Source organism: Pithys albifrons, chromosome 6 (assembly GCF_047495875.1).
Source record: "Pithys albifrons albifrons isolate INPA30051 chromosome 6, PitAlb_v1, whole genome shotgun sequence".
Taxonomy (NCBI): Eukaryota; Metazoa; Chordata; class Aves; order Passeriformes; family Thamnophilidae; genus Pithys; species Pithys albifrons.
In genome coordinates, this window is record NC_092463.1 from 16503595 (window position 1) to 16529570 (window position 25976).

Consider the following 25976-nt stretch of genomic DNA (forward strand, 5'->3'; position numbering starts at 1 on the left):
CCTTTTGGTGAGAAAGTTTTTCCTAATACCCAATATAAATGTCCCGTGAATCAACTTGAGGCTATTTCATCTTGTCCTGTTTGTTATTTGGGAAAAGAGACCCCCCTGCCTCCCACCTGCCTACAACCTTCTTTCATGTATTCGTAGGCAGTAATATGGTCCCCCCTGAGCCTCCTTTTCTCCAGACTAAACACCCCCAGCTCCCTCAGCTGCTTCTCATAAGACTTGTGGTCCAGACCCTTCAGCAGGTCCATTGCCCTTCTCTGGGCATGTTCCAGCACTTCAATGTCTTTCTTGTAGGGAGGTGCTCAAAATGAGCACAGGATTTGAGGTGTGGCCTCACCAGTGCTGAGCACAGAGGGATGAATGTGGCCTGGTCCCCCTGGCCGTCCAAGTCATGTGTGTGCCTTTTATCTGGCACTTACAGCTTTGACACTCTCTTCCATGCCATTCACCTGGATTTTGCTGGGTTTTGGTGGTACGTGACAAGCCATGAAGCCACTACCTGGTTGGGTTTGGTGTTTTAACAAAAGGCAGGGCAGGCAGAGTAGGCTGGAGGCTGTAGCCTGCCTCACAGAAGAAAAGGCACCGTAGACATATCACTGATTTTTCAAACTGGTACTGATAAATCTTTTCTCTCACTTCTATTGCTATGGTGTTAGTTCTTTGCAAAAAACAAACCTTTGGGTGATCACATCAAATGCGAAGATCATTTGGAGAGAGAGATGCTGAAAGGGAAGGGAAGTAGAAGGCTCAAATTCCAGCTGATGACAAACAATGAATCAGTGTTTGTCCCAGTAGAGGGCCATCAGAAATTTTGTACTTTGCTTTCACTGACTTCTTTTTGGGTCTGATACTCCACTTGAAAAGGCTTCTTTTTACCTCCTCAAACTTTTCCTTTTTTCTGCTTTTCTTTTTTTTTTTTTTTCCCCTCAGTGTATAAAAGGAAGGTGGAACTCTTCCAAATTCCACACAGCCCAGGAATATTTGCCTTCTGCAGCATGGCTCAGAACACAGAGAACTTATTCTTGCAAATGGTTTGATCCTCCGATCCACTAAATACTGGATAAAATTTTGAAGGTTTTTGTGGCTGAAATGTACCTGCTGTCCTTGTTGAGCCAATAGAGGTGGTCATTAGGCTTCCTACCAGAGAAGCTGCTTTATCATGCTGTCATTTCTTGCCTTGCTGTCCTGGTGAAGGGGAAGCAAAACGCTGTTACAGGGGGGAGCCTTTTTAACGCTTTCCGATGTGCAAAGTAGGTGCATTTGGTTTCATTCTCCAAATATGCCAGCTGAGTTTAGCTGGCACAACTGTAGTGAAGAAGTTATTCTGCCCAGATGTCTTATGCTTCTGGAAAACACTATCCTGGAAATGCCTGGATATGCCTTGAAGGCTTACTTCTATTCCTGGGTCAAGGCTGAAATGGAGGACTGTTTTCTTGTTTTCTGAATGTTTCTGTGCCGACTGAGCTGCAAGTGCAGGAATAATGGAGAAGGGCAACCAATCTCAAATACTTACTTGCTTCTCTCTGTTTTTTAAACTGAAAGTCCTGAAACTGGATTGATTCACATTTTTGTACCTTTGCAACTGGGAACTTTCTGACCTAGTTAAATGGACCCTTTGTTTTGCTGTTTCCTTCCAGATGTGATAGGCAGATGGAAAAAAATCAGAAAAAACAGTGTGGTCATCTGAGATTTCTTTAAGGGCCATTAGCTGATTTTTCTGGAACTTTGTTGCAGAAGTTAATTGTCTCCTTCTGTGTCCTTAGCCAAGCTGCAGTTCATTTCATTTTGCCTTCATTTTGTGGACACAGCCTATCCCTCAGCCTTTGTGCTGCGCTGCTTGTGAGAGTGAAAATGTACGTGCCAGGACATCCAGACCTTCTGTGGACTGTTTCAGCTGGCCAATTTACCCATCCCTGACCATCCACATGAAATCTGTCCTGTCATCTTTTCAGTGGCATATAGGAGTCTGCTGCCTACCTGTGCCTCTGTCAGTCTTCTCAGGAGACAGATACACAAGTTGTTTTCCAGTTGTATTAGAACCTACATAAGGAATTCAAAGGGCCTCAACCTATAACTGTTAGTAGGACCAGCAGAAATGGGCGAGCAAAGGTGGTCTCTGTGGGAGGAATTGGCAGTCTTATGGTTTGCTTTCATGCCAAAGGTAGCTTCCGTTACTCTGCTTAGGTAAGCCTGGCCCAAATAAGAGTGCCTACACAACAAAAGCAATTCAGCTCTATGGATCAGTTACATTAGCCACTAGCAAATCAATATAAAGCTGCTAGATCTCTGCTGTCTTAGTTTTATTGGTTCCATCCTGTCTTATTGTTAACTTCCTTAAGGTGCTCACTCCTTAATTCGAATCAGGGCCTTTCCTGTTGGGTGGGAAATTTTAGTAGAAGAAAGCCCAAGCTCATGAGACAGCAAACAAAGCATGAGCAGCCTCTTCTACCCAGCACTCCTCTCCCTCCTGTGTCTCCCACCCCCTTCTTTGCCAGACTTGAATAAAAAGGATGGCAGCAATGAAAAGGAACATGCATGTAACTATAACATGAGATGATAACTTTAGTGAGTACACATCTGTCTTTCTTCTCAAGGATGATTTAAAGTTTACAAGATTGAATTGCCACTGGTGCGGTAGATTGATTGAAGTGCAGCTTTTGTGTTCTGAGCAGCCTGGCGTGTTGGCTAGAACAGGAGCCAAATCTGGCACTTACACTGTACTAATGTTAAAGCTGCTAAGTAGCTTCATGGATCATTAAGTTTGGTGGGAATCTTAGGGGTCTGTAGTACCTCATCTTCATCAAAGCAGATTTGGAATTAAATTTAGACTAAGTTGCTTAGGGCTTTTCCCAGTCGAGTGTTGACAACCTTGAAGGATGGAGCTCCTACAGCCTCTGTGGGACTCTGTGCTGTAGAGTGCCCTCATGGTGGAATTTTTTCCTGATTCAGTTGGAATCTCCATAGTTTTCATTAATACCCTGATAAATCCAGGCCCTCACAATTAGGCTGGCTAGCTCTCTTAGTATCCTTACATGCATCCTGTCAAGTCCAGTAGCTTTTTTTGCATTCATATTTCCTCAAGAGCTATTTCCTTAATCCTTTTCCAGTGCTGGTGGTTCCTCTGCTCCTTGAACCCTGCCTTGGTACTGGGAACCAAGCCCTGTGACACATTGCCTCTGCTTTCTGCCTTCCTGTGCTGTCTGGAGAAGAATTTGTGTACATCCCACCCCAAATCTTTGTCTTCTACCAGGAGTCTACTATTGGGAGTTCTCTGGGCACTGCATCCCTCCTTAACAGCTAAACAGCCATCCTGTAGCAGATGGATTTGAACAGATCCTGAGTCACTTGCTTTTGTGTTACCTGTGTTCCTGTCCTGGGCACTGTTCTGTGCAGTCCCAAAGGGCACAGCAGGTGTTCCTTTTATTACTGATGTTAGTCTTTGTTGGATCGTTCCTTCTGCATGTATGTGAACGTACTGGGAAACTGAGCTGGAGAGGAGAGTGTTGGCTTGGGGTGGAGAAGCATAGGAAGGTGTTTGGATGGAGGGTGCTTGCCTGTAAGATCCTTGCTTTTTCATGGAATTAGAGCTACGCTGCTGAGTGTCTGAGTAAAATTTACCAATGTGCAATGAAGTATAAATTCTCAGGGATTTGGATAACATACCAAAATAAAGGCATCGTATGAAGTAAATGTCTTCTTGTGGCAGCAGGAACTTGGATGGTGACAGGGACAACAACCTCCATATATTAATGAAAGGTTTCTCTCTGGTTTCCTCAGCTTGACCTCACCAAACCCATTGAAGATCAGGGCCCTTTGGATGTGATCATACATAAACTGACAGATGTCATCCTTGAAGCAGACCAGAACGACAGCCAGTCACTGGAGTTGGTTCACAGGTTCCAGGTAAGTAGTTTTTTCATAGTCCTGCATTTCAAGCAGGAAGACAGTCTTGGTGCAGCACATTCAGTCTCTTTGCTGTGCAGTTAGTAAGGGTTTGATGAAAAGAGCTCTCTGGCACACTCCTGCCCTGTTACTGATAGCCCAGCTAAAATTTTTGCCAGTCTAAAATGAACTTGCACCTTGGAAAGGTTTTATGTTGTATTGGTAAGGTTAGTAAGTACTGGTTTCCCACCAGATGTTGTCCTGGTGTCATTTCCAAACAGTTGTTTGCAGAGCCCTTTATGTACTTTTCTCCATGACAGCAGTCAGTTAATTTGCCCCAGTTCTGTCTAGTTTTCCCAGTTTCTGGAATGCTAATTTCTGTAACGTCAAGGTTACTGTGTAACTCTGTCCTCTGGTGCTGAGATTCCTGTTATATACATTTTTTTTCTCAAGCTTACATTGAGGGTCAGAAGTGTGCAGTGCATAGAGGTACAGACCACTGCATTCCCAAAGAATTCCTATCAGTAGTTTGAATACTGATGAAAATGATAAAGCAGCACCTTTATAAATTTAAAAGGTGTTTCTTCTGGGGATGTCTTTTCTGGTGTATTCTTTTCTTCTCTTTCAAAGAGAAACAATTTTTTAAAAAATCAATTTTATGGAATATCCTTATGTCAGGCAATTTTGACAACTTTACTTTCTTGGGCTGTAATATTCTCTTTGCTCTGCTTTGTGTTCTACAACTAGAATGCAGAAAGTATTTCACTTATCAGAGTCAATATTCTTTTTGCTCTCATTGCAAAGCTTTTCTGCCTCCTCCCACCTACGTATTACTCAAGTGTACACAGGAGATGAAAAGTTTTGACTTGTGGGTCTGGCCCTCTGGCACCATTTCCCTGAATGGTAGATGACTATTCATCACTAAGGAGTGCAGGCATCCACTTCCCACAGCTCTGGAAACTTAGGAATGTCCAAAGGAGCATACAGAGTGATGGACTTGAGAGGCTTTCTGCTTGCAGTCTTTCCACCTTTCAAATGTTAACTAGTTTTCCATTTACCAATGGGAAAAACTGATGACCAAAGAGTCTAAAGGGTGGACGTGTTAGCTAACTAGACTCATGAGAACAGCTCTCAGAAGGACTTGAGGGTTGTTTGTTTCTGTTTTGAGCTCTGATATGAATTTATAGTAGCTATAATGACATCTGATTTACAATACACTCATGATCCTTCTTTCAAATGTTCTTTAGCATAGCCTAGTAGGTGACTTGCCCACAACCACACAGTTGAACTAGAAAGTAGTTTCCCATTACTGAACTACACATATTTCTGACTGTGGATATGAAATTACAGTCTCTCAGTATCTTCAAAACTCATTCATTAGAAAAAGATTCCCTCCCAGTGCCTTCCAGACTCTTCTAGTGCATGAGACAGAGGTTAGCGGCCCTTGTGATTAGGCTTCAGAATCATGTCCTCTCCCCTGTAATGCAAGGCCTTGGGCTTCTGCCTCTGCTCACATGACTGAGTTGTGTCACATCACTGGCATGCCAGGAGCTTCTGTGGTAGTAAAACATGTACTCAGGAACCAGCAGAGCAGAGGACAGGCCTGTCTGCGTTGAATTACATACCGAAATGTGGTTTTAGCATATTCTCTCATATAATTTTGTATCCAGGGCATAAACTGACTGGAAATTGCTTCTTGTCTCCATCTGTCCTGTATTATTTTTAAGATACTGAAAATTACTGGAAATTAAGAGAAGTGTATTCCCTAACAAAAAGAAATTGTGAGAATCCATTTGTATAAAATATGTGGGGTGGGGTGGTTGTTTTGGATTTTTTTAAGGTAAAATCAATGAGCAGCCCAGAAAATGTAAAGTGACCCCTTGCAAAGAAAGCTACTTATGTGTGTGAGGTGTTATCTAAACCTGTGGTATTTCTGACATTTACATACAAGTTGAAATGGTGTGATTACCTTAAGTTGACTGAAGAAGTTCTGATGACCTTAACCAGACCAAACAGTGCAAAATTCATTATGCTTTTTTCCTGCTATTGAATATAAACGTAACAGCAAGATGATACCTGGCACCAGTCTTAGTGTTGGCTTCCTAAAACAGTCTTCTGGGAATCAGATATTAAGGGATCCTTGACCACAGGAGGAGGAATGATCTGCCAGGCTACATTTATGACATTTTTCAGAATGGCTTTTTTCAGAGCTGGATTGTAGAGCCCTTGACCATTAAATCTGCAAGTGCTGAAGAGGAAACTGGCTTCACATCTACATGACTCTGTCCCTGCTCTCTGGAGTCTGTGAAGAAGACTGGTGGAGAGTGCTAATAGAACAGGAAACCTCCTAGCATGCCCTTTTTTTCTTGCCAGTTATGACTGTTCTCAGTTGCCTTGGAAAAAAAATTCTTTATAGGAGATTGAAAACAGCACAGAGGAGTTGCCCGTTGCCAATGGGAGTTTTAGCTGCAGAAGACCTTTAGGGCTGAGGTTTTGAGTTCTTTGTGCTAGTTGGATGTGGTCTGGACTGCAGTTTCTCAGTAGCGTGTTGGTGGGTGCAAACTGTTCTCCACACACTGAAAATCAGTGATGAGTGCCTAGTGATCTTACCCAGAGCCAAAACAAAGGTGCATGTAGCCCTTAGTGCAGTGCATGAAGTGAAAAGTAGAGAAATCTTTCAGTTTGTAGGGCACTTAGATCCTTATTTTGGGGACGACAATTATTTGTAGAGATGATGGTCAGTCTCCCTTCCCACCCACTGTAACACTGGGCTGGACCAATTGAATACAGTTTATTTGTTGTCTAACAAAAATTGGTCATAGTCTTTGGTGGTTCCTTCTGGACCAGAGGAACATGGAGGGAAGTCATGTGGGAAGAAGTATAGTCCCCAGAGTGCCTTTCACTTAGTGGTGCTACAGTTCCTTCCTTCTTGTTAAGAAAGAAAACCAAACTACCCCAGTTCCTGCCTTATAGGCAAGTATACACCTTTAAAAACTGAGTATGTCTTGGCTTGTGTAAGATGTTGGGGAATCTTTGTTTTCATTAGAGCAAAATACTCTCTGAGCAGCTGCCTGCCATAGCTGTACAGGGGCTGGAGCAGCTTCATTCATTGCAGCTTCATATTAGTCTCTTCCATTCAAGATGATGGCTCAAGTGATGGAAAATCAATAGGGTTATTAATTTGTCTTTCAGAGCTTTTTCTGAAGAGGTTCTCTTTGCATTGGACTTCTTAAAAAAGATAGATCAGAAGCAGATTTTATGCCTAGTCTTCTACTGTCAGGTTAATAAAAATTTAAAATGTTTCCTCCGCTGCTGCCCTTCAACTCTTGGCTCTCTCACTCTGAAGTTGTCCAAGATAGGCTCTTCTATTCTTGATTGAGAAGCTTTCTTAGAAGGGATTGGGGCTGGGAGGAAGGATAATTAGGGAGATACTATGGAAGAGAAGGAGTTGGGGGATTGCTCAGCTGAGAAAAGGCAAGTGAAAACTCAAAGGAAACTTGTACATCTTAGTAATTTTTTTCTTACTAGGAGAGGACGAGGTGAGACAAAGTTGAAATGATCTATTTGCACTTGAATTCGCAGCCCAATACCTGTGTTTTTCCCATTTGAAAAATAATTAGGTCTTAAATTCATTGGAAGAGGATCATAATCAGGAAAATTAACTAAAAATCTGTCATACAAGTGCTAATTGTTAGGATAGCTTCCTGTGGATAGGTATTTCCAAGGTCAAGCAGTGGTGAATTTTTGAAGGCTAAACAGGGCAGCTGAGTACTCAGAAAGTTGCTTTGAGATGTGCAGTGAATAGAAATGTAACAGAAGATCTGTTTGCCTTTCCCTTTGCGACCCCCTTCACCCCTCCCAACCACTGCAGAAATTTCTGTTAGATTTAGAGAAGACCCAACATGTCTACACCTTTCCTTTTGGAAGAAGGTGTCTATGAAAAGAGATCATCACAACCTAAGAAAAACAATAAGGAAGTCTGATCTGATGCCCACTCTTTAGACAAGCCTGTGTCTGTCTTTACATCTGTCTCCCTTGGAAAATATCAGCCTGTTGTTGTAAGCAGTCACCTTCATGTTTCTTTGTGTGGGAAAACACAAATCCAAATAGTGTTACTGTTTCTTTTGCTAAATTTTTTCTTTTGGAATATTTGTTTTATGGGAACTTTGTTTAATATTAAACAGAAGATTATAAAAGTTTTATTACTTAGTCATAAAATCAAGTCAATGAATCAGTGAGTCTGTCTTATCATCTAATGACTTATTATTTGCAGTAGATACTGTATGAACTTTCTGTTAAAATATTAAAAAAAATCATTAGCTACCTTTTTAAGGTAAAATAACAAGCAACTCTAGTCTCATCTGTAGACAGGCTTCTCAAGAAAAATGTAATTATTTTTTAAATCTCTGGGTTATGTCCAGAGGTATTTAATAGGCAACATGAAATATTTGGTCTCTTTTTGATTTCGAGTTTCATTCCTGGCCTTCTGCCAGTAATGAGGCTGGTACAGAGCATGATTTAATGCCAAGCCCAGAATACAAACAAAAGATGATCTGCTAAAAGTCCTTGTTTCTTCTTGTTTGCTTTTATTATGTCAAAGATTAGAAAGAGGAAAACATAGACATTGTCTAGGTCAAGTTGAACTGCAGCCCAAGGACTGCGCCCTTTTGAACTGTTTTTGGAAAGCCTAAATATCCTCCATATTGTTGCCTGGGTGGTTGGAGCCTGCTGTTGGATACCAGTCTTCAGTGAATCCACCAAAGAAGAGAGCAGGGTTGTTTTGTTGGAATGACCAGAGAAGATTTGAATGTTCAAAATTAAAGGTTGTGCTGTACTGAAAGCTCTCTCTTGGCTTCAGTGTTTCTCTTCAAGTGCTCCATTTTCAAGCTCATATCTACAGTAGTTCATCTGTTATGAAAGTTATTAGAAACTCTTCGTGTTTATCCAGATCAGGATTTCTGGTAGTGGAGTCATTCTGTGCCATGGGAAGAGTGGTGCTACTCAGGCTACATGAAAATTTTCCAGTCGGTTTAGTGATCTTCACAGGTATTTATTCAGTAAAACTTGATGCCTGGGTGTGCAGCAGTCCCTAGTAAAGAATCAAAGTTTATGAAAGGTTTCACATCAGCTATTGTAATTGTTCCTCTGAAACTAAGAAAATTGATTTTTGTATGGTAATTTCCTGTTGTGGGGAATTGGTGTGACATTCAGATTTTTAAATCATTTAAGTAGGTTTCTGTACACACATGTTAGAACTCTTTTGTGTGTACTGGTGATGTACTGGTGAGAGGTGTGGGAGACTGAGAAAGTGTTGGTGCAGCTACAGGGCCAAGGGGAAGCTGAGTGATTTGCTTTGGGGATCCTGGTGCAACTGAATGGTTTTGTTTTTGAATGCAGAGTTAATGGGCTTGTGATGGAAATCCAAGCAAAGAATGGTAAGTGAAAAGAGATGGAGAGTTATGAGGACTTGGGGGCATTTTTGTGCTCCTGTCCCCTGAGCTGTTAACCTCTAGCAGCGTTCGAATAGAAAGGACATAACAAATAGATTGACCTTGTTCTGCGCTGAGTCATTTGCTTCAAAGGGGGAGCTGTTTCTGGATTCAGTTAGGAGAGATCTGTGTCCTGTCCCCAGATTAGCTCTACAAGACACTTCAGGTCCGAGTCCTTTCCTATACTCAGATACAGAGATCTTCACTGCTCTGCTGACAGTCTCTTGAGTATTGCCACTTTGGCTGTCCAAATGCCTAAGCCTGCAAATGGAGAAGAGCTGAAGTATAAATTTTGCTGTTTTATAAAGAAAGCTCATGCTCAGGCTCCTTTGTGTGTATTTGAATGGGCTGTTGCCTTGCAGTTCTTGACATTAGAGTAGTTTTAAGTCCTCCAGACTCTAAAAGACTTTTGGAAAACAGCCTCTACCTCCCTCATCTTCATCAGTTATTTCATCTTTGCCTTACAGAGCTTTTTGAAGGCTCGTTAAGGCAACAGGATCAGTCACTGGAAAGTCAGCTTAGATGCTCACTTCTGTTGAGGTGTTGAGTGGTATAGAATGGCCTTGAGATCGTGCCTTCATTCCTGTTGAACTTGGTTTTACTATGTCATTACTGCTTGGATGATCTTTCCATACAGTTTAGAGCTATTATCATTAGATAAATTATCATTAGAAATAAAGCAACTGTGAAGTTCCTTACAGAAAGCATTAAAAAGCCAGGCTCCCTCTGGAAATACTTAGAGTCAAAGTACCAAGTGGAATACACCAATCCCAGGGAAGTGAGGATAATTCTCAATGATGCAGTGAGCATCAGGAAGGTTTGGGAAGGTGGACAAGATGCTAAGGGAGGGAAAAATCATTCCCTCCTTGAAAGGGTGTAAAGGCCACGAAGTCAACAGGCAGGGGGAATGTGTGAGGGGAAGGATTAGTATGTGCAGAGTAGGGGCTGGGCCAGGGTGGGCACATGGGGGAGCCTGAATTCAAGGTGAAACCAGAGACTGGTCGAGGTGGAGGGGTGGTCACCACAGTGTAAAAGGAAGAGCTAGTACACCCATCTGAAGCACTATGGGACTTTGGCTGTTGGATCTCTGCTGAGGTGACATTTCAGAGCTGTGACATGTCCAGAACAGGTTCTGTGTTTGCCTGCTGCCACATCGGGGCATTGCCTGTCTGTCCTGTGCTCGTTGTCTCAGTGAGCTCATGAAGGTGCACTGCTCTGGGGCAACTCTCTGTTGTACATAGAGACATAGAGGGGCTGAAAGAGCTGTCTTGTTATGCTTTAGACATGTTGAGATACTCAAGTATAGTTTCACAACCAGCAAGTTTCAGGTAATGCCCTAGTCACTGGATCATGCTGGTTCCACAGTGTGTCTTTTAGGTGCTGCATTAAAGGATATGTATGTGTAGACATGCGTAGGTGTTTAAGATGCATTAGGTAATAAGATTCTCTTGCTCTTAGAAAAAAAAAATCTCATCTGTATTTAAAGCTGATTCTGGAAGTTCTTGGGGCAGGAGACTCATGAAAACTGTATCTGCTGGGTTTTAATGACTTGAAATGAACCCAGCCTCTGCTCCAGTGATTCCGTGAGGCTTTTTATCCAGGCTGCACTGCCAGGGTGAGACAAGAGCTGGGTCTGGCAGTCTTGATGACTGACTGTACAAAAGGCTCTCCCTTACTTCTCCCAAGTGGCAGCAAGGTTGAACATGTCTTTGGGGAATTCATTCTTTGTGTTCTACAGGGGTTTTTAAATATGTCAGACAAAAGTATTGCCACGGAAGGTTGCCTCATGCCCCGTGAAAGAAAGCTGCTTGTGTGCTGTGGGTGATACAGTGGGCTCATTAAACCAATCATCCCAATGCTGGATCCTCTTAGCCTCGAAAGAATAATCCCCTTTTAGGAGCCATCAGTTCAGACTATGTAGTCAGCAGAGAGCAACAGTTTGCCAGTGCTGAAGTGGGGAGGAAGTCTGGATCCCCAGTGAGTGTCTGGAGCAAAATCACATTCTGGGAATAGATTATGCCATTCTTTTCTCTCCAGAACAGTATCTACAAGTGCATCTACTGAGGCCACCTCCTCATACTCCTAAGTATCTTTTGGAGTATGTTTCCTTCTTTGAAATAGTCAATTGAAATGAAATAGGCCTTCATGAAAATCCATTAATTGCAGAAACATTTACCATGCATTTGCATTAATGAATTTAAAGAAATGAGTGAAAATATAAGGATGGACTTGGGAAGTTGGGGTAAAACAAAGATGATGCTCACTGTGGAAATATTTGTCTGATTTGAGTAGGGTAAGGTAGATGTGTGTGTTTCCCCTTGACTTTATGGGGCCAAGTTGGGGCAGTGATGGAGGAACTCAGCTTCTCTTCTATGAAACAGAAGAAAGTTTTGTTAGGATGTCAAGGCCAATACCTGGCAGCCGTGTCTGTGTTCCTGGCCAAGATGCAGTAGTGCAGTCATGACCTCAGTGAATGGGGAATTGAGTTCCCAAGATGAAGATCCATGAGGCTATTAACTTTGCTTTGTTCTTGTAGTCAAGAAAGGAGACTATGAACTTAGAGAAGTAGCAAGCAATGAAGACACACTGAAACAGCAATCTCTTCAGCTCTGCCAAAAAAAATTTCAGCCCTTATCATCCAGCTCCTAACACTGCCTTTAGCCCAGCTAGAGGACAGCAATAAAAACAACATAAAAGAACCCAGATGTAGTTCTGAGCCTAGTACAGATGGTTGTGATGTTCACGTGCAGTAATTCAGTGCAAGGCTGACCCCAAGATAGCAGTGTCATCCTTCTCCTAATTGCTTTTCTCAGCGCTGCTCGCAGCTCTTACTGTGGCACTTTGCCACTGGCTCACTTGTGAGTTGACGTTGCAGCACAGGTTTTCCTGCTGGTAGTGAGTCTATAGGAGAAATTTGCCATCCTAAAACAGGTAGCTGTTGCATTTGGGTTTGTTTCAAATGTCAGTGTCCTGACTTTCTGGTGACTTCCTGTGTTGCCAGTGTCCATTTGACTCCCCTTGGGGAGAAGCTGGACTTGAAGATTTTTAACATTGTCCATTCTCTTCCCCATCTCATTACTTTTCCACACTTGTCAGCAAACCTAATGCCTTTTTTTTTAATATATGTATTGTTTTGCAGGAGTATATTGATGCTCATCCAGAAACCATTATCCTGGACCCTCTCCCGGCTATTCGTACGCTTTTGGACCGATCCAAGTCTTATGAGCTAATTCGGCAAATAGAGGCATACATGCAAGGTAGGCAAATACCTGCTTTCCCAGGAGGCTTTTATGGTGCTAGAGAAGGAAGCAGCTTGCTCTTGGAGGCTGGATGTAAAGTTTGAAGGAGTGTTTTTGGGCCCCTCATGTTCTGTCTCTCCGTGGGAGCACAAACATTGAAGCATTCCTGTGTCACAGGATTGCCCTCTGGAATCCTGTGCTCTTCTTTTTCCATATACACAAAGGAAGTTTGCATCTGGTTAAAAATATGGTATGGATTTAATGGGGAGCATATTTACCACTGTGAGCATTCCCAGGAATCTTCTGGAAAACATTGTCTGTGTGTGTGTGCTGGTAAATTGAAGTGACTGTACAAACTAAGCAGCTTGTTATTAGAGTCCTGAGGCCTGAATTTGAGGGAGAAGAAGAAAAATTGTTTTTGGAAAGGACCAAATGAAATTGAATTGTAAATAGAGCTAAGGTTTTTGAGATGTACCGTAAGCCTATTGCACAAGCTAATTGCTAGGAGGAACTTAAATATACTTTTGGTGCTGGCTTCTTACCTGGCATAACTCATGACCTTTAATTGACATCATTTCAATTGTATGCCCCTGTTTAGAAGTTGTGCCTTTTCAACCTGAATAATTCTATTATCTTAAAATTTTGACTGTTGGAACTGTTGGGTTAAGTTAGTCTTTCATTCCCTTTCTACTTCTGATACTGTCATGTTCCTGAAACATTTATTGGCTTTTGAATTTAAGTCTGGAATAGCTCTGAGTAACTGTTTCAGGTGTTAGATGACTATAATTGGGTGAAATTGGGTTGCTGAACTGTGTTCTAATGGACTTTTATTGGAAATAACATTGAGATTGTGTTATCACTGTCTTGATGAGCAGATAAGAAGCTCATCAATTTGTATTTTTATAGTTGTGGATTTATAGACTTATCGTTTGCATATAACCTCTCTGGCCATACTGGCAGTGTCTTTATGTGAGAACAAGACTAACAATTTGCAGCACTCTCCCTTGTCTTTGGGAATCTCTTTAGGAGAAAATGCTTACAGAGTTTAGAAGGATTTTGTTGTGGAGTTACTGCTGTTTTGGAGTGGCAGACAGGTGCTGAGAGAAACCTGTGCTCTGAGGAAGTGGTTGGGATCTTTTTCTAGCAGTAGAAAGATTCAAAAGGGTTTGGTTTTGTTCCTTTTTTTTCCTAAAATTGCTATCAGTGCTATTGTTATCTCTATGAGAACAATATGTTTGGGAGAGCATCCAGGTTTTGCAAGTACTTTGTCTTCCGCATATTTCAGCCTCCTCTGGTCAAACTGATGAGAAAAAGAAATAAATGCTTGGGGAGGAAGAAGAAAAAGGAAATTTTTACTCTGTTAAAACTAAAGATTTAAAGAAAAGTTGTTAATAAAGTTGAGAAATGGGGTAAGGAAAAGCTTTAGTTATTGTCACTGGCTGTTGCAGTGTGTTTGGTGACCATATTTCCCTTGACTCTGTCTTCCTCCCCCCAGCACTTTCCTCCCAAGTCTCATCTTATTTCTGTCTCATAATCAGAAATATCATGACAAAGACCTTGAACCAACTCTATATTTAGCAGGGGAAATCTCAGGAGAGATGAATAATTGTCTAACTTCTTGTTCTGGCCTAAGTAGATCAGGCTCTGTATTCCCAAGCATGTTGATTTTCAGTGAGAGAAAAGTTACACCCCTCTAGGCTGTGTTGGGGGCTTTCCCCCCCTTCCTTGTTTTCACCTGCTAAGTTATGTTTTCTCTGTTGCAGCTGTCATGTCATATCCCAAGGCCATGAGCACTTAGAAAACTCAAACAAGAAGTAATCCATCTGTGAAAAGCATGAGCTCTTGGGAGCCACATCTTTTTGGTTTTGGAATTTCCATATGGAAGTAACTATGAAGAAAACAGTATGCCAGTCTTTAGCTGTGACTAGAGAGCCAAGTTTATCACAGGATACAAAATTGATGTGATGGGTTAAGTTCAGTGCAAGGTATCCTGTCTTCCAAAGGAATGCTGTAAACTCAGGAGGGTTGAGCAAATATATGAGGAGAAACCTTCTGCTGTTTGAAGTCTTTCAAAAGAAAATCCGGTGTTCATTTACAGACCAGTTTTGGATTTCAGTGATTATTGCCTCTATTTGAATTATGCTTAAAGTAACCATAAATCAAGTATAGTCTCTATTTATGATCCTCTGTTTACACTCTGTTTCAACGCTGCAGACTTTGCAAGAACTGTATAACTACAGATTTGCACACCTTGGGTTAAGGAGAGGGTGACTACATGCTCTGCTGACTGCAGTTTGTTCAGTGCTGAACTCTCATATCTCTGTGCAGCCTGCACCCTTGAAAATGGCAGATGTTGCTGAGGTGACTGTGTTCTACAAACATGTTCTATAAACAGCTTGATTTTAAATGTAATTATCTTTTGGATGTCCAAGTTACTGTCCTTTTGGCAGAGAATTCTCTATGCTTCCTGAAAAAGGGCATCCCTCTGGGTAGACTCTGCAGGCTGTGGCGGCCAAAGAAGAGGGGACACAGCTTGCAAGTGTCACACATGAGACAGTTTATTAAATCACTCCATGAAGAAAGAAAAAGAAAAACAGAAAAAGGCAAGCAAGATAGATATATAGATAGTAACTACAAGTTACACAATATATATATTGTAAAATCTCACCCATAGCCAAGTTCCATAGGTTGTATAGCAATGTCCATAAACTTTATTACAGCTTCTAATTGGATGTTACTTTCTGCCCAAATGTTCTTTGTTGTGTGAAAAATTTTTGTCTTCAACATTCTTTTTCTCATGCCTGCTTCTCTCAAAACCTTCTTATATCCTTTTGTTTTTCCTAGCCTGCTGGTTTTTCTCACAGGACTAATTAAGTTTCAGTGTTCTCATCTCTGTACCAAAAGTACCAGCTACTAGGCCTCAGATACTGCCTGCAGCTCCAAAGGCCTTTCTTAACTCAAAAACCCTTAATAATCCTCACACATCCCTGCTTGAAGTGTCTAGAACTGGGCATGTGGACATTTTTATGCTTTCTGAAAGTCCTGTGCCTTGGTCTTTATTGAGTCAGCTGTCTGAGTGGTAAGTGCTTCGATCCAGCCTCCTGAGAATGGGTTGGAAAGGCACTTTGTGGCACACTCCTCTTCTCTGCTGCCACAGTCTGTGGCCACTAAAGGAACTGATGTGGAAGAGAACTAGCAGTAACTAGGGCGGAGTTGTACATGTGGTCTGAGGGAAATCCGCACGGGGTTCAACCTGGTCTTTCCATGTCCTGGCCTGCCACAGTTACCACTCAGTCTTTGTGGAAACACAAGGTTCACAGCCTTGCAGAATCACTGAGGCTGGAAAAGACCTCTTGAGAGTATAGTCCAATTCCCTGCTCAAAGGAGGATCCCCTAGAGCAGGTTCCTCGGGTCCATGCCAGCTGGGTTTTTGTGTATCTCCACAGGTGGAGACTACATGACCTCCTTGAGCAACCTGCTCCAGCATTCACCCTGAGCCTGGTGTGCTAGCCTACAGCTGAGATGATTTGCAGAGATTGTTCCTTTGTTCATTATAGATGGTGATATCTCCCTTGGAAGGAAGTGGGTCTCTCTTCTTTAGGTGAGGAGGGGGTTGCTTTAAGAGATATTTTAACATTGATTTTAATGGATTCTATTTTGGAATCAATAGTCTGGCCAGCACTGTGACTTCCTCCTTTTCCTGTTCTCTGTTATTTTGAGTGCAAGCTCTAAAAGAACTAGTCCTTCTGAAACCTGCACTTCTGAGTCTTTTTAAAAAGAGATTTGAAAAAATAAAGGTTGCATTCCCAGCTAGTGTCCTACATAGCTGGCAGGTGGATACTGAAATAAATCACTGAAGAGAATTTTTTTTGGTGTAGCAGTTGAGTTCTCTCAGCAGCTGTATTGCTTTGTTTAATTATCTGTGAAGACTTGCTTCTTATGTAAAAGTGCTGTAGATCGGATTCTGTGATGTTTGGTGAAAGATTTGGAGCATTATTTAATGCAAATTTCGTTTTTAACAGGGTATTGTATGGTTGGAATTGTGTCAGCCTTTTTAAAGTTCTAATGAAAAATAACTAAATTATCTGATGCTGTGTTGAAAAGCTGTGATCCTACAGCTTTGAATTTCAAAATCTGACACAAAATTATGCTTAAGATGGTACTAGATAATTGCTGTGATTAGGCACTAACTAACATTTTTATATTAAATTTTTTGCTTAAATTTGAAAAGCTACATGCTACTTACTCGGTGCTCTACCTAGTGAGTGTTCCCATCTGCTGCTCAGTTTCCTTTGCTGTGTCAAGTGACTTACTGGTTTCTCAGATAATATTTTAGCTCGAGATGTTGCAGACCCTTGAGTTAACTTCTTTAGCCACTTGTTCCTGGCTTTTTTCCTATGATTTAAAAATCCTATTGTTCTTAGATTCTTAAATTTAAATCTAAAATTTGTACAGTCCTGCACGAGCCAACCTTCAACTCTTGAATTTCTCTCTCTCTCAACAGTCTTTTTTGAAGTACAGAATCTATTTCCTCCTGCCACTCTAAACAGTATAAACCCTTTTAGCTGTGATATTTTCATCTTGGCATGTAATCAAAATCATTCATTTTTGATTCCTTAGTATTATATGAGGTGCTGTTGCTGCTGTGTGTGCTCCTTTCTGATTTTGGGGGATATTACAGAGCAGATCACGACATCCTTCTCTAGTCCCTGGATTTCTTTTTATCAGATTCCGTCTGTCTTAGAAATACTCCTTGAGCAGCTGCATGTATTTTTATTACCAGCAGGGAGGCTCAGCATGATGTAATGGGTAAGGCACTTGATTTGGGGCTCAGGGTTTTCTGCTTGATGCTGGTTCTGACTTGCTGTGTGGCTTTGGGCACAGTGTCACCCCTGTGTGACTCTTTCTTTTGACACTCATCTGCCTGTCTCTTCCCTTTAGATGTCACATCGTTTTGGGCAGGAAGTTCTTTTCCAGGTGTACATACACATACTCTGATACAGCAAGTGGCTGGTGCCAAGCAAACTGTGTAGGTATTGTTTTAACAGAAATTGTGGATCTGTTGCTGAGTAGAAATTAAAAATTATGCATTTACAATTCAACACCAAAGCAGGTAGTCAGGTTTTAGTTTTAGAAGTTGTGGAGCATGTACATTGCTGGAGCAGTGCATACTCAGAACTTCTCAAAATCAGGCCACCCAGTTAAAGTGCATTAAAATAGCTGTATATACATAGCTCTAGGCATTCACCTTTCAAAACTCTGGCCTGTTCTCTCTGTAGCCTACTTTTCAGAGCAGTTTTGGTCAGAGGGGAGAGAGAATAGTCACACAGGTCAACTTCAGGCACCTCTATCTGTATTTGAAGCTTCTGTTCAAGTGAAAAGAAAAATCTAGTTTTAATTTAAAACCTCTTAATCACTTACCTGAGGCTCACTTCTTTATGTAGGGACATCTCAGTAAAGTATCCTGAGTTAGAGGGCTGATCTTTGCTACTGCAAACTACCACACTGTTTTTTGGATGCAAAAGTCTTCCTTGTTGATTGTTTGCTCTCTTTCCACCAAGAACACATGAAGACAGATGTCTCATTACCTCACTCCAAGTGTGTGGTGCATGTTCAACTCACTGGATTTTAATTTCTATCTGAAAACTAGTATACATGCATGGAAGGAAGGAACTGGAGTGCAATTAATATGCTGTGTGACTGGAAGGAGTTTGTCCCAAGTGCATGAGCTCACAGCAGTGTTGCACATGGCAGTGCTCTCTACCCAGCTGTCAGCACTTGGTAGGTCTCAGTTCTGCCTGTCAAACTGGAAAGACTCTGGGACATTTGACCCAGAGAGGTGTCACCTGACATCTTCCTCATAAAAGCTCATTCATTCATCTAAGAGGGGGGTAACAAAGGGATGTGGGCATGTTAGTGTTATGAAAAACAAGCCCTGGCTTTGATATTTAAAGTAGACAGCTGCTTCCAAAGGACTAATCCTGTCCCAAGAGAGGTGGCAGGAAAAGAAAGTGGGAAGTCTCTAAAGGAACCTGCAATCTCCTGTCTTGTACCATTTCTTGCTCTTGTTAGTTTAAAAAAGGATTTTCTAAGGTAAATGTTTAAAGTTAGCCATTTCTTAAATAGAAAATAGGAACAAGCTCTTCTGTCCCTTCCTGCCTTTCCTCCCTCCCTTCAGGATTTCCTTATTTTGGGCTGTCATCTCTGTCCCAGCATAGGTAGGAGGGGCTAGAGAGCTGGGGGCCTCTGTGGATGTGGTGGGCACAGACCCTGTTTTCCCACCCAGGAGTGGCAGTTTGCTGGCCTGCTCCCTCTGGCCTCCTGAGATCCATCAGCTCAAGTGTCTCTGCAGTCCAACAGACTCAAAGCCCAGAGAATAGTATAGAAAATGTTGTTATTGTTTTGTCTCACAGTGTGCCAGAGAAAACTCCTTGAACCACCAAGCGATTGTCATCTCGGATTCCTGATAGTCTTGATGGTCACTGAGCTTTCAAAATATGCCTGCTTGTAAAGTTCCCATGTTATTTTTGGGTGCACTTAGGTTTAATCTTTAACTCTCACTTGCTTTTGTGACCAGATACTGGAAATCTGCACCCCACTTTGTCTGTTTTGCTTATCTGAATCTAAAAAAGAAACAAGGCCGGACCTTTTATCCATTTATTGCATACCAGTGTTGGAAACTTTTGTTTTACATCTACATGGATAATTTCAAAGCATTTGTGTACTTGATAAAGCTGAAAAGATGGAAAAGTTTATGTCAATTTAAGCAAGAACTTCTGTGAATTTTGTGTTGGGGTCTTGGGTGGATCTGAAGAATGACCGGATCTGCTTTGATGGATTAAAGATATGAGCCATAACTGCACTCCATTGTCGTGGGGCAGTCTTAAGACTTCTCCAGTTTGGGTTTTATGAACAGAACATGGATTAATTCTTGAGGATTATTGTCTCTCTAGGATTAAGAAAAGAGGAGTGGGGATTCTCCTTGTTGTGATGAAGTCTTCACTGAATAAACTGAATGTTTTAAATTCCAACACAGTTGTGTTTCATAAGTTACTGTGATCCTCTTGAGCAGAAATTTCCTTGGCTGGTATCCAATTTTCTCAAGTATCTGGGTGCTAGAAAAAGAAATGAAGGAGCATTGAAGGATAAATTGTTCATAATATCGATGCAAAACTTCACTGGGAATGGTTTTTGCAGTAAGTGGTTTTTCCTGATGTTTCTTCTCATATTGTCACAAGATCAGAGGTCAAGAAATACATCTTGAAAAATAGGGCCTTTCATCTGAGTTGGAAACCAGAGCTTGGCTGGTAGAACATTACTGCTGTTCTGATGTAATTTGTTTATGTCACTTTTGCTGCAAAGAAGCAGTTTATTTTAGGTTGAGTTACAGTAGTCTGGTGTGGACAAGCAAAGGGACATCCCTTAAATTTTCTCAGGTAAGTGTCTAGCCAACATGTGGTACCCCTGGTTAGATTCTAATCTCTCTTCATGAAAAGTCTAGCAGGACCTTAAGGCCTTATCAGGGTTGCATGGAGTCAGCTGATAACAATACCTGAGGGGTCCATAGAGAGGATGCTTTCCTTTACTAGGCCACTAACACCCAGTCTGAAGTCACTACTAGCTCACATTTCACTTATCTGCTGACTTTGTGCCACTGTTCCCCCTGAGTGTATCGGGAAAGAAAATTGCGAAAGCTTGTGTGCATTTATGTTCTAGATGTCAGCTGGTTCTGTGTCATGAGTTTTCTAAATGGCTTTCAGAAGTAAGAGTGGAAGAGGCTTAAAGGTTGGTGAGAGGGACTTGAAATTATCTCAGTTTCTTGTATAGTTTATGATTGAGTGGAACCAAACTTCTATGGTCAGTTGTTGGATAGTCATCCTAAACAAGGTCATTACATGTCATTGCCTTTTGACATACTACACCACTAACATCTTGCTTTTCTTCCTGTTTGGGGTACCTTTGTTACAGTAGTGCTTGCTAATTTTTTTTCTGATGTGTCAGTGCTGCATATGAGTGGAAATAAAGAGATCCAACTGCATTCATAGATTGGTATGGCTATATGGAGATAGTTGTCACTTCTGGAGTGTCAGTAATTGTGGTTCAGGTCACTGCATTTGTGTTATGGAAACAAAACTGATTCAGCAGGATACAGCTTAGCTCCATGAAAACAAAAAGATGCCATGCTGAGAAGAAAAAGAGGTAGTATTGCAGCCATATGTTACATCCTTTCATACCCTTTTTGGTGGGCAAGCACAGTTCAGAACTTGCGATGTTTGTAGAGAAATGCACAACCTGTTCAGTTCTGAGCACAGAGACTGAACTACTGCTTGTTAATTTGGGTTAAAAGAACCACTCCTCAAAGGGCAGATTTTAGGTAAGCTCAAGTTTCAAAAAGTGCAAGGCATAGACCAAAGACATGGAGATAAACTGTTTTTCAATGCGGCAAGTCAAGCATCCCATACTAGTGGCATTCCAGGACATTTATTATTAACTTTGGAAAAGGTGGATGAGCACAGGATGGCAAATTCTGCAGATAGGTCAAAATGGTTTGTATTTTCCAGAAAGTGGGAGACAACAATAACAGATGGGTTTACCAAAAGGCAGTGTAGAGTCAGCATGATGATAGATCTACTTTATTGTAGTCTCTTGGGCCTATGAGGAAATAATATGGACAGTTCATGCATTGTTAACTTCTACATTGACTCGCTGCTCAGGAAAGACCTCAGTATCACATTGGGTATCTCACTGGAAACTTTTGCCCGCTCAGCCTCAGTGGTCAAAAGAGAACTTGCCAACAGAATCAAACAAAAAGATTATGGTGGCCAAAAATAGCATGGAAGATACTGAGAATACAGTTACGGAAATAAAGCACTTTCTTTTACCAAAGACTGTTTTCAGTTCTGCTTTCGTGAATTTAAAAACATGTATTACAAGTGAAAGGAATCCTGGAGAAAAGGGACATGATCAGTGCCAAGAGATGGCCAAACAAGGGAAGAGTGAGATCAGTCTCAGGTTAGCAGAGGTGGAACAAAAACCTGAGCAAACAAAATAAAATAAATGGAGAAACGTCCCCCTTTTTCTCTTTCCTGCCATGTCAGAGTAGAGTTCCAATGCATAGCAGTCCAGATGCCCTAAAATGCCAACCAAAATCATAGCTGGACTGAAAGAGGTAGGAGACATCGAAGGCTGGGTTTGAAAGGTTTACAGACCGTTGTGGTTGAGGGGTATATAGTGGGTGTTAAAAAAGAAACTCCACTGGTGAACTCTGAACTGTGTGAATTGGGATGTGTTGGGGGACAAGATATATTCACTTTCCTCTAATTTGAAACTCACTGCCAGGGTGGAGAGATTGACATGACACAGTATCAGCTGAATTGTGAGCTCATTTGGTTTGATAATTCCTGTGTTCATGTCTCATCTCCAGGAAAGCAAGAATGCCTGAAGGTGCAGTGAGGATTTAAAGCATTTTCTGTAGTCCATAACTTTTAAACCTGGTGCAAGTAGTAACATTTTGGTATTTTTACTGTGTTGTGAATAAAGTCTTGGTATTTAATATAAATTGTTATGAGCACTCAGCATGTTAAATGGGAATTCAAATAGAGCCAGGCATGTTAAAACTGTTGTTCTTTCAGAAATACAGCTGGATGACATGATTATGACTTTTTTCCTTTGAAAGCTCTCTCTTCTGTTATATTAAAGTCCACACAAGACCCTGTAGAGCAAAGCAAAGGAGTGCACATGAGGGGACAGAACTGAGGCACTGTGGGGCAGGCACTTGTAATACATGATAGGGAGTTAACTGTATGAAACACCCTTGAAAAAGTTTTTCTATTAGCTTTTATTCTACTGAAGGATCAAGGAGGTGACCCTCCAGATCGCACTGGTGCATTGTCTGGGACAGGGTGTTGCTGGACACACTGGGACTTTTCAGCTTCTGAAACATTTTGTTTCATTTCCTCCCTTGCTGCCTGGCAAAATTATGAGTAAGACTGATGGGTTGCAAAATTTGTCTCCCATGTAAATATGAAAGTGATTTAACAGATAATGTTTCACAGTCTCACCCTCCTGCCCACCCTAACAAGTGCTGCTCCGTGATCAGAATAGCTGCAGCTTGTTCCTCTCTCAGCTCAGCTGCCACCTTCTGTAGGGTCTGCCAGAGCCATGAGGGAAGGAAGCACTCAGCTGTTACTGAGAGTGTTAACTTTAGATGTGGCATCAATTTTACTGTGTGAGGGAGTGTTCATGTCCCAGGTCCTTCTTAATCAGCTTGAGGATGCCATGTGGGTGTTTGCTCTGTCTCTGAGTGCCAGTGAGCAGCCAGCAGTGAAATCTTTCCTGCAGAGACGCAACATGTCAGTCTTGCAGACTTGTACCCACCGCCCGTCTGCTGACAGAGATTGTATGAATGTTCTGAATTAGGTCCTTCTTTTGACCAAGGGATGCCAAACATACTGTGAAGGTGATGGAAGATGTTAGCATTCAGGAAGAGATTTATGTTTTCTGATTTGTATTTTGCTACTGTTTGAAGGTCCACTGAGATCTTGGTTGTGTGGGAAAGTGGAGCTTCACTGAAGCAATTTCTTCACTTAATACAGAGCTTCATGTATCACACTAGCTTACTTAGTCCCTGGTGTGTTGACAAGACACCCATCCAGGTAAGTAGCAGGGGCACTAAATATGAGCCCTGTCCTGTGCTGATCCTGGTTCTCATGTGATACAATTAATCCACATGCAGCATTATGAGCAAGGCGTAGTCTCTGAGGTTTTAGGATTTGTAATCACAGAATCATAAAATGATTTGGGCTGGAAGGGACTTTAAGATCATGTAGTTCCAAACCGATGGGCAGGGGCACCTTCCAGGTTACTCAAAGCCCTATTCAGCCTGATCCTGAATACTTCTAAGTATGGGGCACCCACCACTTTATGCAGCCTGTTCCAGTGCCTCACCACCTTCACAGTGAACAATTTCTTCCTGATGTCTTCTAATTGTTCAGATACAGGCCTTTGAAAACAGCCCTGCTTACTCTCTTGATCTCTGAAATGCCAGCCTGACCTCCCTGCTTCACCAGAGGAACTTTTTGAGGGTTAGTCAACACTTGGGCAGCCTGTGTGTGTGCTGTTTAAATACTGGTAGAAGGGGTAAGTATGGTTAGATTTTTGCTCACAAGGCTGCTGTATGCTGGGTCAAACTAATGGAGTATTTATTAGTCTGCTGTACTGGAGGTTTTGGGAACCTCCAACTAATGGAGTATTTATTAATCTGCTGTACTGGAGGCTGGATAAACAAACATCTGCCAGTGTTGGTGTTAGGAGCATTTCATCTTCCAGAATGCAGTGGGTCTGGGGTAGGTGGCCTGGGAGCCTTTCCAGACTTAAACAATAATTTGCAGGGGATTAAGGACACCACGCATAGACCAGTGTAATCAAGCGAATGCCACCATTTAATACACTGCAAATGATTTATATAGGGGCAAAGCTACATGCTAATTGGCTAAAGTAATCTCACACCATTAAAGTACAATTTTCATAAGTCCATATTTCACAAGTCCAGTGTTTTGATGAAAACATCCTGGCTGTTCACAGGTGCATCTCCTGTGAGAAAGTCTGAGGAGTTGCTGAGAACTCCTGGGGAGTGTTTCCTCCCTACCACTCAGCAGCAGCTGTGTCAATCTCACAGGGTCCATACAGATCTGAACTGTTCACATTTCATTTCTCTGTACCAACACCAGACCAGTATTTTCTGATGTTGATTGCTCTTCAGAATGGAAAACATCAGCTCCTGACAGGCTGAGCCACGGAGCTTAACCAAGTCATGCTGAAATATAAATAGACCTTTCCTGTGCAGGGCTGGGACAGAGGACGACCATAGGCTTGCCTGTGCTGGCTTAAGAGCTCAGCATGAGTAGTCTTGGGCTCCCACTGGGGCAAAGTTTCCATGGATCAGTGCAGCCAGACCTGAAGGTGTTTGGCTGTGCTCTCATACAAAAACCCAGTATATTTCAGCTGGACACCATCCTGTTTTGACTTCTGGGTCACAGTTGCCTTCATCCTGCTTTCTTGGGATGCTGAGAGAGAAGCGATGGGCTGGCTGCACCTGTTTGTATGGATGTGGCACAGCAGGAGCAAGTATTTCTTCCTTGGTGGAGACATCTGTGGAATGAGTTTGTCACTTGTTTCACAAGGGTGAGGCAGCTGAGTGATGCATTCCTGAATCACGAGGCTTCTCTCGCCTTGCGGCATTTGGCAACCACACATTAAATCTAAAGCTATAAATTGTATAATTTGCATAAGATATTAGGCAGAGAAGCACAATGGGACAGACGCTAATTGCTGATTTGGGAACCCTCACAAGCATTTGCTAGGAGATGAACTGCAGTTACTTCAGTATTGGGCAATTAGTGTTGGTTTTCTAAAAGGAGAGAAGTGTATCACACCAGCTGATTTCTTATACTGTGGAATTTGCTGATTCCATTCTTGCTCTTGGGGATGGGTTTTTAGTTCCTTTTTAAGACAATATTTTTTAAAAACCTACTAGTTTTGGCAGGAAGGCAAATGCACTTTGGGAGAGATGTTCCCACCAAGAAAGTTGAAATGCACACTCCTATTTTGCTGTAGGAAAATGAATTCTGACTTAGTCTTTTTCATTCTGTAGTTCTGTTGAAGGTTGTCCTGCAGGTGCACCAGACAGCAGATTAAGGGTGTTTTGTTTGGTTTTTGTTGCCTTTGCAACCCAGAATTTGGTCTGAGTTTTGGGGGTAAGATCTAAGCAGGCATTTTGTTGCAGTTATCATTAATTTTGGCACAGAGGTTTCTAAACAGCTGTTTGGCTGCCAGTTAATTAAACTGCTAAATCTTGAAATATGTTTACCTAGATAGCAAAAGTTCTTAGGGGAGTGCAGAGCTCTACATTTGCTTACAGGTTATGTAGTCACTCTGAGTGTTGTGTCTTCCAACACTGCCCCACAACGTTTCTATGTCTTCCTGTTTTAAGAGCTGTTAATGGCAATTCTGTTGTGTTATACTTCCTCTCAAGGTCCTGCACTGTGGGAAAGTAAATGTCCTAGATGCTAGAGCTGATTGTGATTGCTTTTGGTTTTCAGTATTTCAAAAGAAAATAACGTTAGAAGAGATCAGAAAATACCCATTTTATTTTCACTGAAGAAATGATCATTTATAATGATCCTAAAAGAGGCAGTGGAAAGAGTCAGCATTTTTGAGATTTCAGAAGTTGGAGAAGGTGAAAAGAAAATAGCTTGTCTTTTCCTCCTCTCCCACTCTTACTTCATAGATTGCTGGCTCAAAAGTTGCAGGAAGAAAGGTGATTTTTTTCTTTTGGACACTTTATATTAAATGAGAGTAA

General features: G+C 41.7%; 1 protein-coding gene across 2 annotated transcripts in view; it reads left to right on the plus strand.

Moving 5' to 3' along the window:
- ITPK1 (inositol-tetrakisphosphate 1-kinase) overlaps positions 1 to 25976 on the plus strand; it is a 142849-nt gene that overhangs the window by 67158 nt on the left and 49715 nt on the right. For both annotated transcript variants that reach the window (XM_071557635.1, XM_071557636.1), the window contains exons 4-5: positions 3784 to 3909; positions 12517 to 12634. In XM_071557635.1, the coding sequence (XP_071413736.1) occupies positions 3784 to 3909; positions 12517 to 12634 (244 nt within the window). The remainder of the gene's footprint in view (positions 1 to 3783; positions 3910 to 12516; positions 12635 to 25976) is intronic.